At 43.3% G+C, this 12,767-nt stretch overlaps 1 protein-coding gene across 4 annotated transcripts; it reads right to left on the reverse strand.

Annotated features, from left to right (window-relative positions):
- Positions 1-2,584: 2,584 nt before the first annotated feature.
- LOC106571384 (F-box protein) lies at positions 2,585-12,535 on the reverse strand. 4 transcript variants are annotated; one of them, XM_014144407.2, is made up of 8 exons: positions 12,229-12,535; positions 10,575-10,854; positions 10,166-10,288; positions 8,952-9,209; positions 8,435-8,526; positions 6,525-6,706; positions 5,188-5,357; positions 2,585-3,184 (listed from the first exon to the last, which is right to left on the reverse strand). In XM_014144407.2, exons 1-8 carry the CDS (start codon positions 12,484-12,486, stop codon positions 3,003-3,005), a joined length of 1,545 nt encoding a protein of 514 aa, XP_013999882.1. In that variant the 5' UTR covers positions 12,487-12,535; the 3' UTR covers positions 2,585-3,002. The 4 variants fall into 4 exon arrangements, with proteins under 4 accessions (XP_013999882.1, XP_013999881.1, XP_013999883.1 ...); XM_014144406.2 differs by having other exon boundaries at positions 10,166-10,306; XM_014144408.2 differs by lacking the exon at positions 12,229-12,535 and adding an exon at positions 10,989-11,457 and having other exon boundaries at positions 10,166-10,306.
- Between the last annotated feature and the right edge of the window lie 232 nt (positions 12,536-12,767).

Genomic DNA, 12,767 nt, shown 5'->3' on the forward strand with positions numbered 1-12,767 from the left:
CGTCGCCAAACGGGTAATTTAACAAGCGCATTCGTGAATAAAGCACTGTCGTTGCACCAGTGTACCTAACCATAAACATCAATGCCTTTCTTAATCAATACACAAGTATATATTTTCGTTAATATTGCCTACTAACATGAATCTCTTTTAACTAGGGAAATTGTCACTTCTCTTGCGTTCTGCGCAAGCAGAGTCAGGGTATATGCGGTAGTTTGGGCGCCTGGCTCGTTGAACTGTGTCTAGACCATTTCTTCCTAACAAAGACCGTAATTCATTTGCCAGAATTGTACATTATGACATAACATTGAAGGTTGTGCATATTCTGTATTTCACCGAAAGAAAATGTTTTGTTTTTGAAATTATATAGTTTGCAGATTTGACAATATTAATGACCAAAGGCTCGTATTTCTGTGTGTTATTATAATTAGATTGAGCGGTGGTAGGCAGCAGCAGGCTTGTAAGCATTCATTCAAACAGCACTTTCCTGCATTTGCCAGCAGCTAAAGCATTGTGCTGATTTATAACTTCAAGCCTATCAACTCTGAGATTAGGCTAGCAATACTAAAGTACCTATTAGAACATCTAATAGTCAAAGGTATATGAAATACAAATGGTATAGAGAGAAATAATCCTATAATAACTACAACCTAAAACTTCTTACCTGGGAATATTGAAGACTCATGTTAAAAGGAACCTCCAGCTTTCATATGTTCTGAGCAAGGAACTTAAACACGAGCATTTTTTACATGGCACATATTGCACTTTCTTCCTGCGTTACTTAAACCAAATTGAACACATTTCATTATTTATTTGAGACCAAATTGATTTTATTGATGTATTATACACTGCTCAAAAAATAAAGGGAACAGTTAAACAACACAATGTAACTCCAAGTCAATCACACTGTGAAATCAAACTGTCCACTTAGGAAGCAACACTTATTGATAATACATTTCACATGCTGTTGTGCAAATGGAATAGACAACAGGTGGAAATTATAGGCAATTAGCAAGACACCCCAATAAAGGAGTGGTTCTGCAGGTGGTGACCACAGACCACTTCTCAGTTCCTATGCTTCCTGGCTGATGTTTTGGTCACTTTTGAATGCTGGCGGTGCCTTCACTCTAGTGGTAGCATGAGACGGCGTCTACAACCCACACAAGTGGCTCAGGTAGTGCAGCTCATCCAGGATGGCACATCAATGCGAGCTGTGGCAAGAAGGTTTGCTGTGTCTGTCAGCGTAGTGTCCAGAGCATGGAGGCGCTACCAGGAGACAGGCCAGTACATCAGGAGACGTGGAGGAGGCCAACAACCCAGCAGCAGGACCGCTACCTCCGCATTTGTGCAAGGAGGAGCAGGAGAAGCACTGCCAGAGCCCCTCAAAAATGACCTCCAGCAGGCCACAAATGTGCATGTGTCTGCTCGAACGGTCAGAAACAGACTCCATGAGGGCCCGACGTCCACAGGTGGGGGTTGTGCTTACAGCCCAACACCGTGCAGGACGTTTGGCATTTGCCAGAGACCACCAAGATTGGCAAATTCGCCACTGGCGCCCTGTGCTCTTCACAGATGAAAGCAGGTTCACACTGAGCACGTGACAGACGTGACAGAGTCTGGAGATGCCGTGGAGAACGTTCTGCTGCCTGCAACATCCTCCAGCATGACCGGTTTGGTGGTGGGTCAGTCATGGTGTGGGGTGGCATTTCTTTGGGGGGGGCCGCACAGCCCTCCATGTGCTCGCCAGAGGTAGCCTGACTGCCATTAGGTACCGAGATGAGATCCTCAGACCCCTTGTGAGATCATATGCTGGTGCAGTTGGCCCTGGGTTCCTCAGAATGCAAGACAAAACGCTAGACCTCATGTGGCTGGAGTGTGTCAGCAGTTCCTGCAAGAGGAAGGCATTGATGCTATGGACTGGCCCGCTCGTTCCCCAGACCTGAATCCAATTGAGCACATCATGTCTCGCTCCATCCACCAACGCCACGTTGCACCACAAACTGTCCAGGAGTTGGCGGATGCTTTAGTCCAGGTCTGGGAGGAGATCCCTCAGGAGACCATCCGCCACCTCATCAGGAGCATGCCCAGGCGTTGTAGGGAGGTCATACAGGCACGTGGAGGCCACACACACTACTGAGCCTCATTTTGACTTGTTTTAAGGACATTACATCAAAGTTGGATCAGCCTGTAGTGTGATTTTCCACTTTAATTTTGAGTGGGACTCCAAATCCAGAACTCCATGGGTTGATAAATTGGATTTCCATTGATTATTTGTGTGATTTTGTTGTCAGCACATTCAACTATGTAAAGAAAAAAGTATTTAATAAGATTATTTATTTCATTCAGATCTAGGATGTGTTTAAGTGTTCCCTTTATTTTTTTGATCAGGAAATTAAAATCAGTGTTCATTCAGTATTGTTGTAATTGTAATTTTTACAAATATATATAAAAGAAAAAAGCAGATTAAAAATCGGTATCGGCTTTTTGGTCCTCCAATAATCAGTATGGGCGTTGAAAAGTCATTAAAAAAAAAAAAAATATCGGTCAGCCTCTATTACGCACTACTTGGAATCAGACAAATCAGAAGAAAGTTTGTCAGAGTTGTTTATTCATTATACAGCAACCCAGCACTGTTAAGTTTCTAGCCTTTGTTAATCGGCCAAGAATTGTTAGGCTTTGAAAAAATGTACCACCATTTGAGAATGATTGATCAATGCCAACACTTCAATGGTTTGCCCCAAATGTTGGCTGTAGAGTAATTACATGACAGCAAACAAGGTTTCTACAATGTACATCAATAGCCTACATTTCATTAACTATTGATAAAGATTAAAAAGTTAAAAATCTAGATTAATTCCAGCCCACCAGCTAAAATCTGAGTGGTGATAAAATACAGTAAAAAGTGATAAAAAGCACTGTGGACATTGGATCCAGTGAAGAAAAAAAAAGGGGTACTGTACATCTCGTCGAGGCTCTAAAAACAGAGTGGTCAATCTGTTAGCCAGCTAGCTGACAACGGGCTGAACAGAGGCGCCAGGGGAGAGGCTGCAGAAGTGGCCCAGACTGGCCTGAGCACACTGCAGCACCAGGCCTTTCACTGCCTCCAGGTAGAGCTGCCGTCCAGAGTGGAGGTACAGCCAGATCACCCTGCTCAGCTGGGCTGGCATGGAGTCTCCGTGCAGGCTGTCTGTAAAGAGACACCGTATCAGACAATAGCCCTGCAGTCAGTAGACCACATCACAAAAGTGAAGAGCATCAAACTATACCCTCAAACCACAGCAACATAAGACAACAGCCCCACAAACCACAAGTCAACCACACTGAAAGCCATGCAAACACCAGATCTTCAAACCAAACCAGGATACAGTAGGACCATATTGGCAGATCCACACCTTTGTGTGCATGAGGAAAATAAATAAATGAACGCTTGTGCAGCTATCCACTACAGGAAACCCTCCTAGGAACACTAATAGAGTGAGTAGTGTAAAAACAAAGGTTAGCTGCTGTGTGCATTTGAACTACAGGTGCAGCATAAGGAACAGACCTGCAAAGCCATTATTTTAAGCTTGTAAACAACACAAATGGCCCCTTTGAGTGTGTCAATCTATGATCTGGCCCATGGGTCAGACCGCCAAGGGCAGGCCCAGGTACTAAATCCTAATTAAGGCTTTTTACAGTGTTTTGACAACCTGTCCTGGCCAGGGCCAGTGATGGATAGCTGTAGCACAGCCCAGGTTAAATGTCAAACCATTTGCAGTCAATACCTCCCACCCTGAATGCCTGGAGGGGGATTTCCCCCTGATGTACAGGAGAAATGCATGCCAACCAAGAAGATTTGTTTTAACACTATCAAATACTGATTACGACCAATATCGTCACGTACTGCTCTATTCAGTCTAAAGCATTACAGATTCCACAATAGAAATTACTTCAGATTGAGCTGACATGCAGCGTTTAACATGAATGTGGTCTAAAGCAGGAACATTTCAATTTAAAAGGCAATCAGGCTGTAAACCTGAACTTCTAATGCGGATTGAAAAGTCCTTCAAGGCTGAAAAACATGCCTCAACGCTACAAGTTAAACTATACTGAAAAAAATAAAATGTTGGTCCCATGGTTCAACTAGGCATGTCAGTTAAGAACAAGTTCTTATTTACAATGGCAGCCTACCAAAGGCAAACGTCCTCCTGCGGGGACAGGGATTAAAAAGACAAAAACAAATCACAACACTACACGAGAGACCTAAGACAACATAGCATTCAATACACAAAATGCTTATTTCTCAAATTGTGTACAAATCTGTTAGAAACCCCTGTTAGTGAGCATTTCTCCTTTGCCAAGATAATCCAGCCACCTGACAGGTGTGGCATATCAAGGAACTGATTATTTATGTCTAATAAAGCCCTTTTGTTGTAAAATAACTTACTCTGATTGGGTGGGCCTATGCCCTCCCAGGCCCATCCATGGCTGCACCACTGCCCAGTCATGTGAAATCCATAGATTAGGCCCTAATGAATTTATTTCTATTGACTGATTTCCTTTTATGAACTGTAACTTAAAATATAAATGCAATGATTATACTAAGTATAGTAAGAACCTAAATGAGAAAGGACAGCGTTGAACTCAATAGAAAGAGGGAAATCTAAGCGTCTAGTCTCCAGAGAACATTGTGGCCGATTCAGTGGTGGGGGGTATACAGTGTACAAAACATAACACCTGCCATGACAGACTGACAGCTATGACCTCTTATTGATGTCACTTGTTAAATTCACTTCAAATCAGCGTAGATGAAGGGGAGGACAGGAAAAAGGAGGATTTAAGCCTAGAGAAAGGTTTGTGAATGTGTGCCAGTCAGTGTGTACGGGCAAGACAAGAAATATTTAAGTGCCTTTGAACGGGTTATGTAGGTGCCAGGCGCACCAGTTTGGGTCAAGAACTGCAATGCTGCTGGGTTTTCCACGCTCAACAGTTTCCTGTGTGTATCAAGAATGGTCCACCACCCAAAGGACATCCAGACAACTTGACAAAACTGAAGGAAGCGGTGAGTCAACATGGGCTAGCATTCCTGTGGAACGCTTTTGATAAAAGGGGGTGCAACTCAATATTAGGATTACACTCAGGGTATACTGAGAACACAACCTTGTGGCTGATCAGATGGATATATACAGGGGAACAAAGGTCCTACTATACCTTGGGAGATCTTGGTGTCAAACTCCAGCAGAGGGTAGAGGTCACCAGGCAGCAGCTGTCTGACCCAGGTGTTCTCCTTCATGAAGAACCAGTCATGGACCAGCCTCTTCCTGTGGAGGAAGCCCTGCACATGGTCTAAGTACACCATGTTGCCTGACACCATGTACAGCCTGAGGGATGGCCAGAGTTACACACTTCAGCCATTTCTAATGGGCATCACGCTAAAATTAAATGCATATTAATGAATGACAGAAGGCATATAATTCCTAATGTTCCTGATATAAATTTAACAAAATGAAGAGTGAAACATAAGGGAGATATTAATAGGTGGGTGGCCCTGAATTGAGACCCCTTGGAGTAACAAGGAGAGAGTATTTAGTTTGAGCATCATTCTTTTAGAAGCAGGGACACATTTTATGTGATCAAACCACATAGGGGCTGGAAAACAACATGTGCAAGAACAGTGAAGTAGTGCCATGAAGGCAATTTCTCATCTTAGAACAATGAACTGTTCATTATATTCAAGAACACCCAAATCACTAGGGACATCTACTGCGACGTCAGAGGAAAGTGCTGTGGCCAAAGTAACTTTCAGAGAACGCAAGTTATGCTAACAACCTATTCTCTCCAAAGTCTTACATTTGGGAGCAGATTATCAGAATATTAAATGACTCACCCAGCCAGGCTCTGAATACTAAGGGCATTTTAAATATTACATTGATAATACCATTGTGAAAGGCTTTTTATTCTCAAACAGTCATTAAATTGTCCTGCAGCCAGTCAGGGCTTTTTCAGCTCCTCATCCTAAGGCAGGGAAAAACACCACTTGGAAAAATGTCATTCATCTCTGGGGTAAAAGATTCTAGCTCTGGGTTTGAGTGCTTCTGATGAACTTCACTGTATAGGTCAAGGGGATGAGCGGTCTTGAAGTTCAAACAGATCATCGACTGACAGTGGATAGCGCTGGGTTCTGCGCTGCGGGCACTGTGTTTGAAGCTACCAGCAGTGCCCCAATACTCACTGCTTTTTCCCCCAGCTTCAAAGCCCTGTCAAAGAGCATACCAGCAGCACACCCCTCAAGTAGTGAAACTCACTTTTAAGAGAGTGGAATCACCATCTAGCTAATCACAACCTCACCGGCCAAATTCACATCAGGTAGCCCAGGATCAGCCAAACACAATGAGTCTTAAAACTGGGAAGGTTATCAAAGTCAAGCAGTGACTGCTAAACAGTCAAGAGGCTTTTCTAGTTAACAATTCTTCAAACCCAACCAGTAATCCCATATTCCCTCAAGAATCTGAAATCACGATTATGCAGCCCAAACTTTAGACACATACTTGTAGTAGGGCAGCGTTGCAATCATCTTCCAGTTGACGTAGTTTACAGCAGTCTCCTCCAGGGTGCACACTCGGGTCATCTGGACCTTGGCCACCTGCCAGAACCTCTCGTGCTCCACCAGGGTCTCCTGCATCTCCCTCCTCAGCAGCAGGTACACACCCTCCAGCGTGTCCTCATACACCTACACTCAGTCAACACATACTGTAACACTTAAGAGCAGCCAACACTACATGTTACGTTTATTTCAGCCAGAAGCTGAAATACAACACATGACCAAACTGAAAGTTTGTGGACAATTGCAAACATCGCATTCCAAAATCATGGGCATTTATATGGAGTTGGTCCCCCCCCCCCTTCCTGCTTTAACAGCTTCCACTCTTCTGGGAAGGCTTTCCACTAGACGTTGGAACATTGCTGCGAGGATTGCTTCCATTCAGCCACAAGAGCATTAGTGAGGTCGGGCGAATAGGCCTGGCTCGTAGTTGGCATTCCAAAGGAGTTTGATTCAGTTGAGGTCAGGGCTCTGTGTAGAAGCACAGAATTGTCTAGAAAGTCATTGTATGCTGTAGAGTTAATTTCCCTTCACTGGAACTAAGGGGCCTAGCTCAAACCATGAAAAACAGCCCATACCGTTATTCTACCAAATGTTAATTGGCACTATGCGTTGGGGCAGGTAGCATTCCCCTGGCATCCGCCAAACCCAGATTAGTCTATCGTACTCCAATGGGGAAGTGTGAGTCATCACGCCAGAGTCTTATGGTGGTGAGCTTTACACCACTCCTATGACAGTGCCATGTTGAAAATCACAGCTCTTGAGTATGGCCATTCTACTGCCAAAGTTTGTCTATGGAGATTGCATGGCTGTGCGCTCAATTTTATACACCGGTCAGCAACAGGTGTGACTGAAATAGCCGAATACAATAATTTGAAGGGGTGTCCACATATTACCCCCTTTATTTTACCAGGTTAGTCTCAGAGATAAAATATCTATTTTTTAAGAGAAAGCAGTCAAATAACATTTGACAGTAAACACTGAGCAGGCAACAATTCAATACAACAGGCTAATAAAAAAGTGATCACATCATGAAGGGATTATGGACCAGGGGAGTTGAAACCAGTTTTGAAAGGATAATGTCATTGAGGCTACGGTCATGCAAAAATTACAGACTGCAATATGACAGACGGTAAACAGCATTGTGTCAATTTTCACAACTACTAAGAGCGTTGAAGCGTGGGGCTCAACTTCCCGTGGCAGCCATGCTGTAACATGTGAGGCGAATCTGTGCACATGAGCAGATACTGTGTGACAGAGCAACGTCTTGCATCACGCTCATCTCAATCTGACGTGCTGCTCATGGCAACACCGAGTCTACCTCACAAGTGCTTTTCCATTCTATACGTTAAGTACAACCAGATGAGAAAATAATTTGTCATAATTGCTTACATAAGCAGTTTATGTGCCAATCTGATGTTATCAATTCTCTTGGTAACACCGTCCTCGACTATTGCATTGTAGCAGCTTAGCTGGATTCACACATGAAGTGTAATTGAGCAGGACATCACCGATATGTCTATAATACATTTAGCAGCCCATTACATAAGACTGCGAGCTTCCGGTTCAATCTGCCTTGTGAAATCACCAGCACAGATCTAATGCTCTGGAGATGCTTAATGGAAGGATATGCATACTGATGGAATACTAATGACTACTGAAGAGATGCCAAAATGTAATTTGTATACAAGCAGTCTGAAGGCGTCTCACCTATGACTTGTATAGATTTTCAGCATGGTGCTAAAAACACTGAGTGTGGGCAAAAACACAGCTTGTGTGCTCATTTCAGTAGGTAGACTACTCACTTTGCCTGACACCAAGTTATTAAAGGGCAGAATAAAAAGTCCTTTACTATACCTTTTTGCGTTTCAATCTGCCCCAGTCACGCCCTAAAATCCAGGCCACCAGGGATTTGCACATGGAGAAATAGTTTTCCACCGTCTGAATTCCTGGGAGGAAGGAGAATAGATACTTGACAAAAGCCGGCAGCCCTGAGAGCTCCATGCTGAGCCATTCGATCACAGGAGGCCTTGTACAAGACGTGTCTGTACAGGGCACCACTCTATTGAAGAGCCTCATTGCATGGAGAGGCTTATTCATTGACCTATACTCACTGGTCCAATTAATAATTTAAAGAAACGACACCATTAATAGTTATAAATCAAAATGGTATGATATTCTTGAGGCATAGAAAATGAATATAACCATAATGACTGAAGTATATTTATGGCTTGAGGGGGCACCGTTCTAAAACAAATCCAGAACTAAAGATTTAATCCACGCCAAATAAGAGCGTGTGCCATGACGGGGCATAACATTAACACAAAGCAGAATAAAAGTGGGGCGAGGAGCAATATCTGAAAGCGCTACTTACCCACAGTCTCGTCACCCTGGGCCAGCTTGCCCCGCCAGTAGTCGCTGGTGATGTGATGCAATGAGGCCAGGTACCTGATGTCACACAACGTGCCTCCCCAGGACACCACCTTCCTCTTGCTGTGCTTCTGCCACTGCAGGTAGATGGCCCTGAGCTGCCTAGCGAAGGGCGCTGGCTGGCGGAACAACCAGTAGGTGAAGAGCCACTGGAAGCGACACTGGCTGTACTGACTGAACATGGCCTCCAGCTCATAGTGGTCTGTAGGGTAGAAGTCCACATCGGGGTAGAAACCTTTAGCTCAAGTGGATGCAGTGTCGAGGGGTAAAGTTGCATTTATGTTCCAATACATCTAAAGCGAGCTGAGCCCAGAAACATGACTCATTTATCGATGGACAGATCAATGCCCGTCTGCCACTTACAGTAGAGTTGGTAATTACTTTGGTATCATAAGATACAAGTAAGGGAGGCCTGAAGGCCAGTAGCTGCCCTACCTATAGGCTTAGGCTGTTAGTTTGATGGCATAGGAAGGGCAGGGCTTCAGTCCAGAGGGTAAAACATGATGTATAATCCAGAGGGAGACAGCTCAGACTGAAACCATGCGTCTAGTTTCTGCTCCCCATATCAGCTGATAAAAACACTTTGAAGCAGCTCAGCAGAGCAAAAAAAGGATATACTTTTTACCTTGATGTCTTCCATCAAACCAAAATCCAGCAAGGGGATATGGCTCAAAAAGGTTTTCCAGAGTAAAAAGGCAATTTGGTGCTTCCCAGTACAACATTCAAGAGATTGGGTATGATGAGTAAGATCAGAGCTCTGTTTTGAAGATGAAATAAAGTCATTGCTTATAGGTGTGGTGTCAACTTCTAAAATAACAGAACATTCTCTTTACCCATTGGGAACAGCCATGTTCCTGGCCAGAATTCACAAATAAGTTGGCCATAGATACAGCACAACAGTCAGGAGCCTTCATCTGCACTGCCAAAAAGTCAATCTGAATAACAATATGGCAGCAGGCTCATAGCTGGCAATAAAGGACATTACCACCTTTGAGTCACATTGCAGTCACCGTAAAGAGATTACAATTCATAACTGGTTGTAGAAAGCAGACAAATCTTAATTATCCCAGCAACACCCCACCTTCAGCCAATTAACAGAGTATTTACTGAACAAAGCATTAATGGAAAGCTAAAAGTGGTATGGCCCATACAACCTACCATTGCTCTGTTGGTTGAGAACATGCTGGAAAACCTTGGCAATGCTTCCATGGTGCTCAAGAGCCAAGGCATACAGCTCCTTCCAGTCGAACTTCAGCATTCTGCCCTCATCCTCATCTTTCTCTGCCAAAGAACAAAACACTGTTGCAATATTAACATTGTGAGCAACATTCCTCCACTACCTTACAAACGTCACTTAGATTCATGCACAGGGTTGCAGATGTACATGCAGGCTACAGTGAAGAGCCTAAGCATCGAGCTCCAACAGTGCAGGTCAAAGGGCAGAACAAAAATATACATATTCAACTGGGGGGGCAATTTTAATATTAAGACAAGGGGTGGCAATTCCTAGGAGCCAAACTGCTAATATAAATACAGCTTTACATCTTCCTAAAATAAATGAGCTCACCTTGGACTTTAGCTTCCAACACTTCCTTCTCAATTCCCCATAAGCTCTCTATGTCAGTGCAAGGCAGTCTCACAGAGGGCAGAGGAACAGTCTCTTCCAGAACCAGCCACTGGACCCAGTACTTGTGTGGTGGGAATGGGATCTCTGCAAAGAGCTTCTCCTGAAGAGACCGGTTACAGTGCAGGTTTCTAAAGAGAGTCCGCCACATGAAGATCAAACGGAAGGCACTCTTGGCAGAGATAGAGCAGGTGGCGGTGGCAAACGGGACGCCAAATGAGGTCTGCATAGAAAGAAGAAAAAGTCTAGTGAATGTGCAATGCTAGCTACAGATTGTTAGACCAGATATGATTTAACCAAAGATTGTATCCATTTACAGTAAACATACTGTTTGGTGTAGCACAGAATTTGACTAACCTTAGCAATAGTCTTCATTCTCAATTCATGGAAACAAGAGTCTCAAAATGGCCATGTCCAGTTCGCATTGAGAAAATGTAAAAAAAAAAAACATTTTGCACGAAGTAATCCAAAAACGTGTAAATCTTCTCTTTGATCGAGAAAGGCGTCTCATGACATGCAGCACATCGTGGAGGACACCCACTAGCCCTTGATCATGGCTCAGTTCCATTACATTAAACATAAGTCACTGGACCATGGTGTCTTCTGTACAGGGGATTTTTGTTAAAGATGCACTATGCAAAATTCACACCGCCACTTCCTGGTTGCTGAAACTAATGTTTTGCTACAAACAAGCAAGATGGTCCAATGATTCTCTACACACTAAACCGCTGTGAAATCTTTTCCATACGCCAAAATATTGTAGTTTAAGACAAACTAAACTGAAAGCATAGAAATGGCACAGAAAAGATCTACCACTTCTTATACTTGCTTTTAATAAGAAAGACAGCTCTATAACATTTGTGAATTTAGTCAGTGCAAAAAGTTACAAGTTGCAGCTTTAAGACCCCTGACGCTGGGTCTGAACATTAACAGACATTGCATGCAGTAAGGTTTGGGAAACATAAGAACCTTATTTCATATCAGAGAGAAATCATTTTCCCAAAACGGTTCAACTGACACCTTTACAGGGTTAGGGTTCCCACGCGGCCATATTTCCATGTTAGGGCACTTGGTTTACAGAAAACAGACTGTGCTAATTAGCCATCTGCTTATCCAAAAGGACGCAGATGGATCATTAGTACGACCCCACAAACGTGTGGTCACTGAACACTACTGTCCGCTGCAACTTAAATAATTGTGAAATTATTTTAATGTGATCGAAAAGTAGAAAGGATTTATGTTATTAAAACTGTACATAGATGATCGATTGACGTATTTGTATTGGCTTCCTGAGCCAATTCACCGTTAGAATATGTAAGGACCTTGGACAATAAGGAGTAACGTTAACGGCAAAGGCCTTCAGTCCGATATTGGGCTAGACACTGTCTATCAATGACAGAAGACTTGAAAAAAACATCGCAACATATATTGATTGTTAGATTACTTAATTTTAAAAAAGCTGGTTAACTTACATTACCTTGTGTAAGTCTGTAGTTGGGCCAATGCATAACCTACCATCTTCATTCAAAAGAGGATCAGCAAATTTCGGCCTACCTAAAAAAAATGTTTTACTAAAGTCTAATTCAATTTACATTACCTGGAAGTGTCTTGTCCACAGTGAGTTGCAGGAACAAACTCGAAACAGGGTTCGGCAGGTGCTCCCAACTCTCAAGAGAGACGTGGGATCCAGCCGTCGTAGGATGAGAATAAAGACTTCGTCACTTAAGTCTAGTATCCCCGTGTTGGAGCTTCCATGTGTGTCCTCACTTTCTTCTTTGACTTCGAACAAAGTGGCGGATAAAAGCGAGAACTGTCCCTGCAACTCATCCTCCCAACTACCCTCAGGAAGTGCCATATTTGCCACCTGCAAAAGTCTGCCATGCTTGAGAGGGATTTAAGGTTTAGGAACGTACCATTGTTGCAGTCAAACGGGAAATCACCAGGGACTTTTACACCTGGGCATGAGGGACGATTGATTGCGCTTGCCTAGTGAGTTATCAAATGATGAATAGGCTTTTCCAAAGAGCAAACTAACCCGGTGCGATCTAAATCAAGCGCACCTATTCAGGTTGTACCATTCAATTATGTATCTAGGTAGCCTACCATTACATTAGGTAAATTGGACTTTCCATCTAA

This window comes from Salmo salar, chromosome ssa15, assembly GCF_905237065.1.
Source record: "Salmo salar chromosome ssa15, Ssal_v3.1, whole genome shotgun sequence".
NCBI lineage: Eukaryota > Metazoa > Chordata > Actinopteri > Salmoniformes > Salmonidae > Salmo > Salmo salar.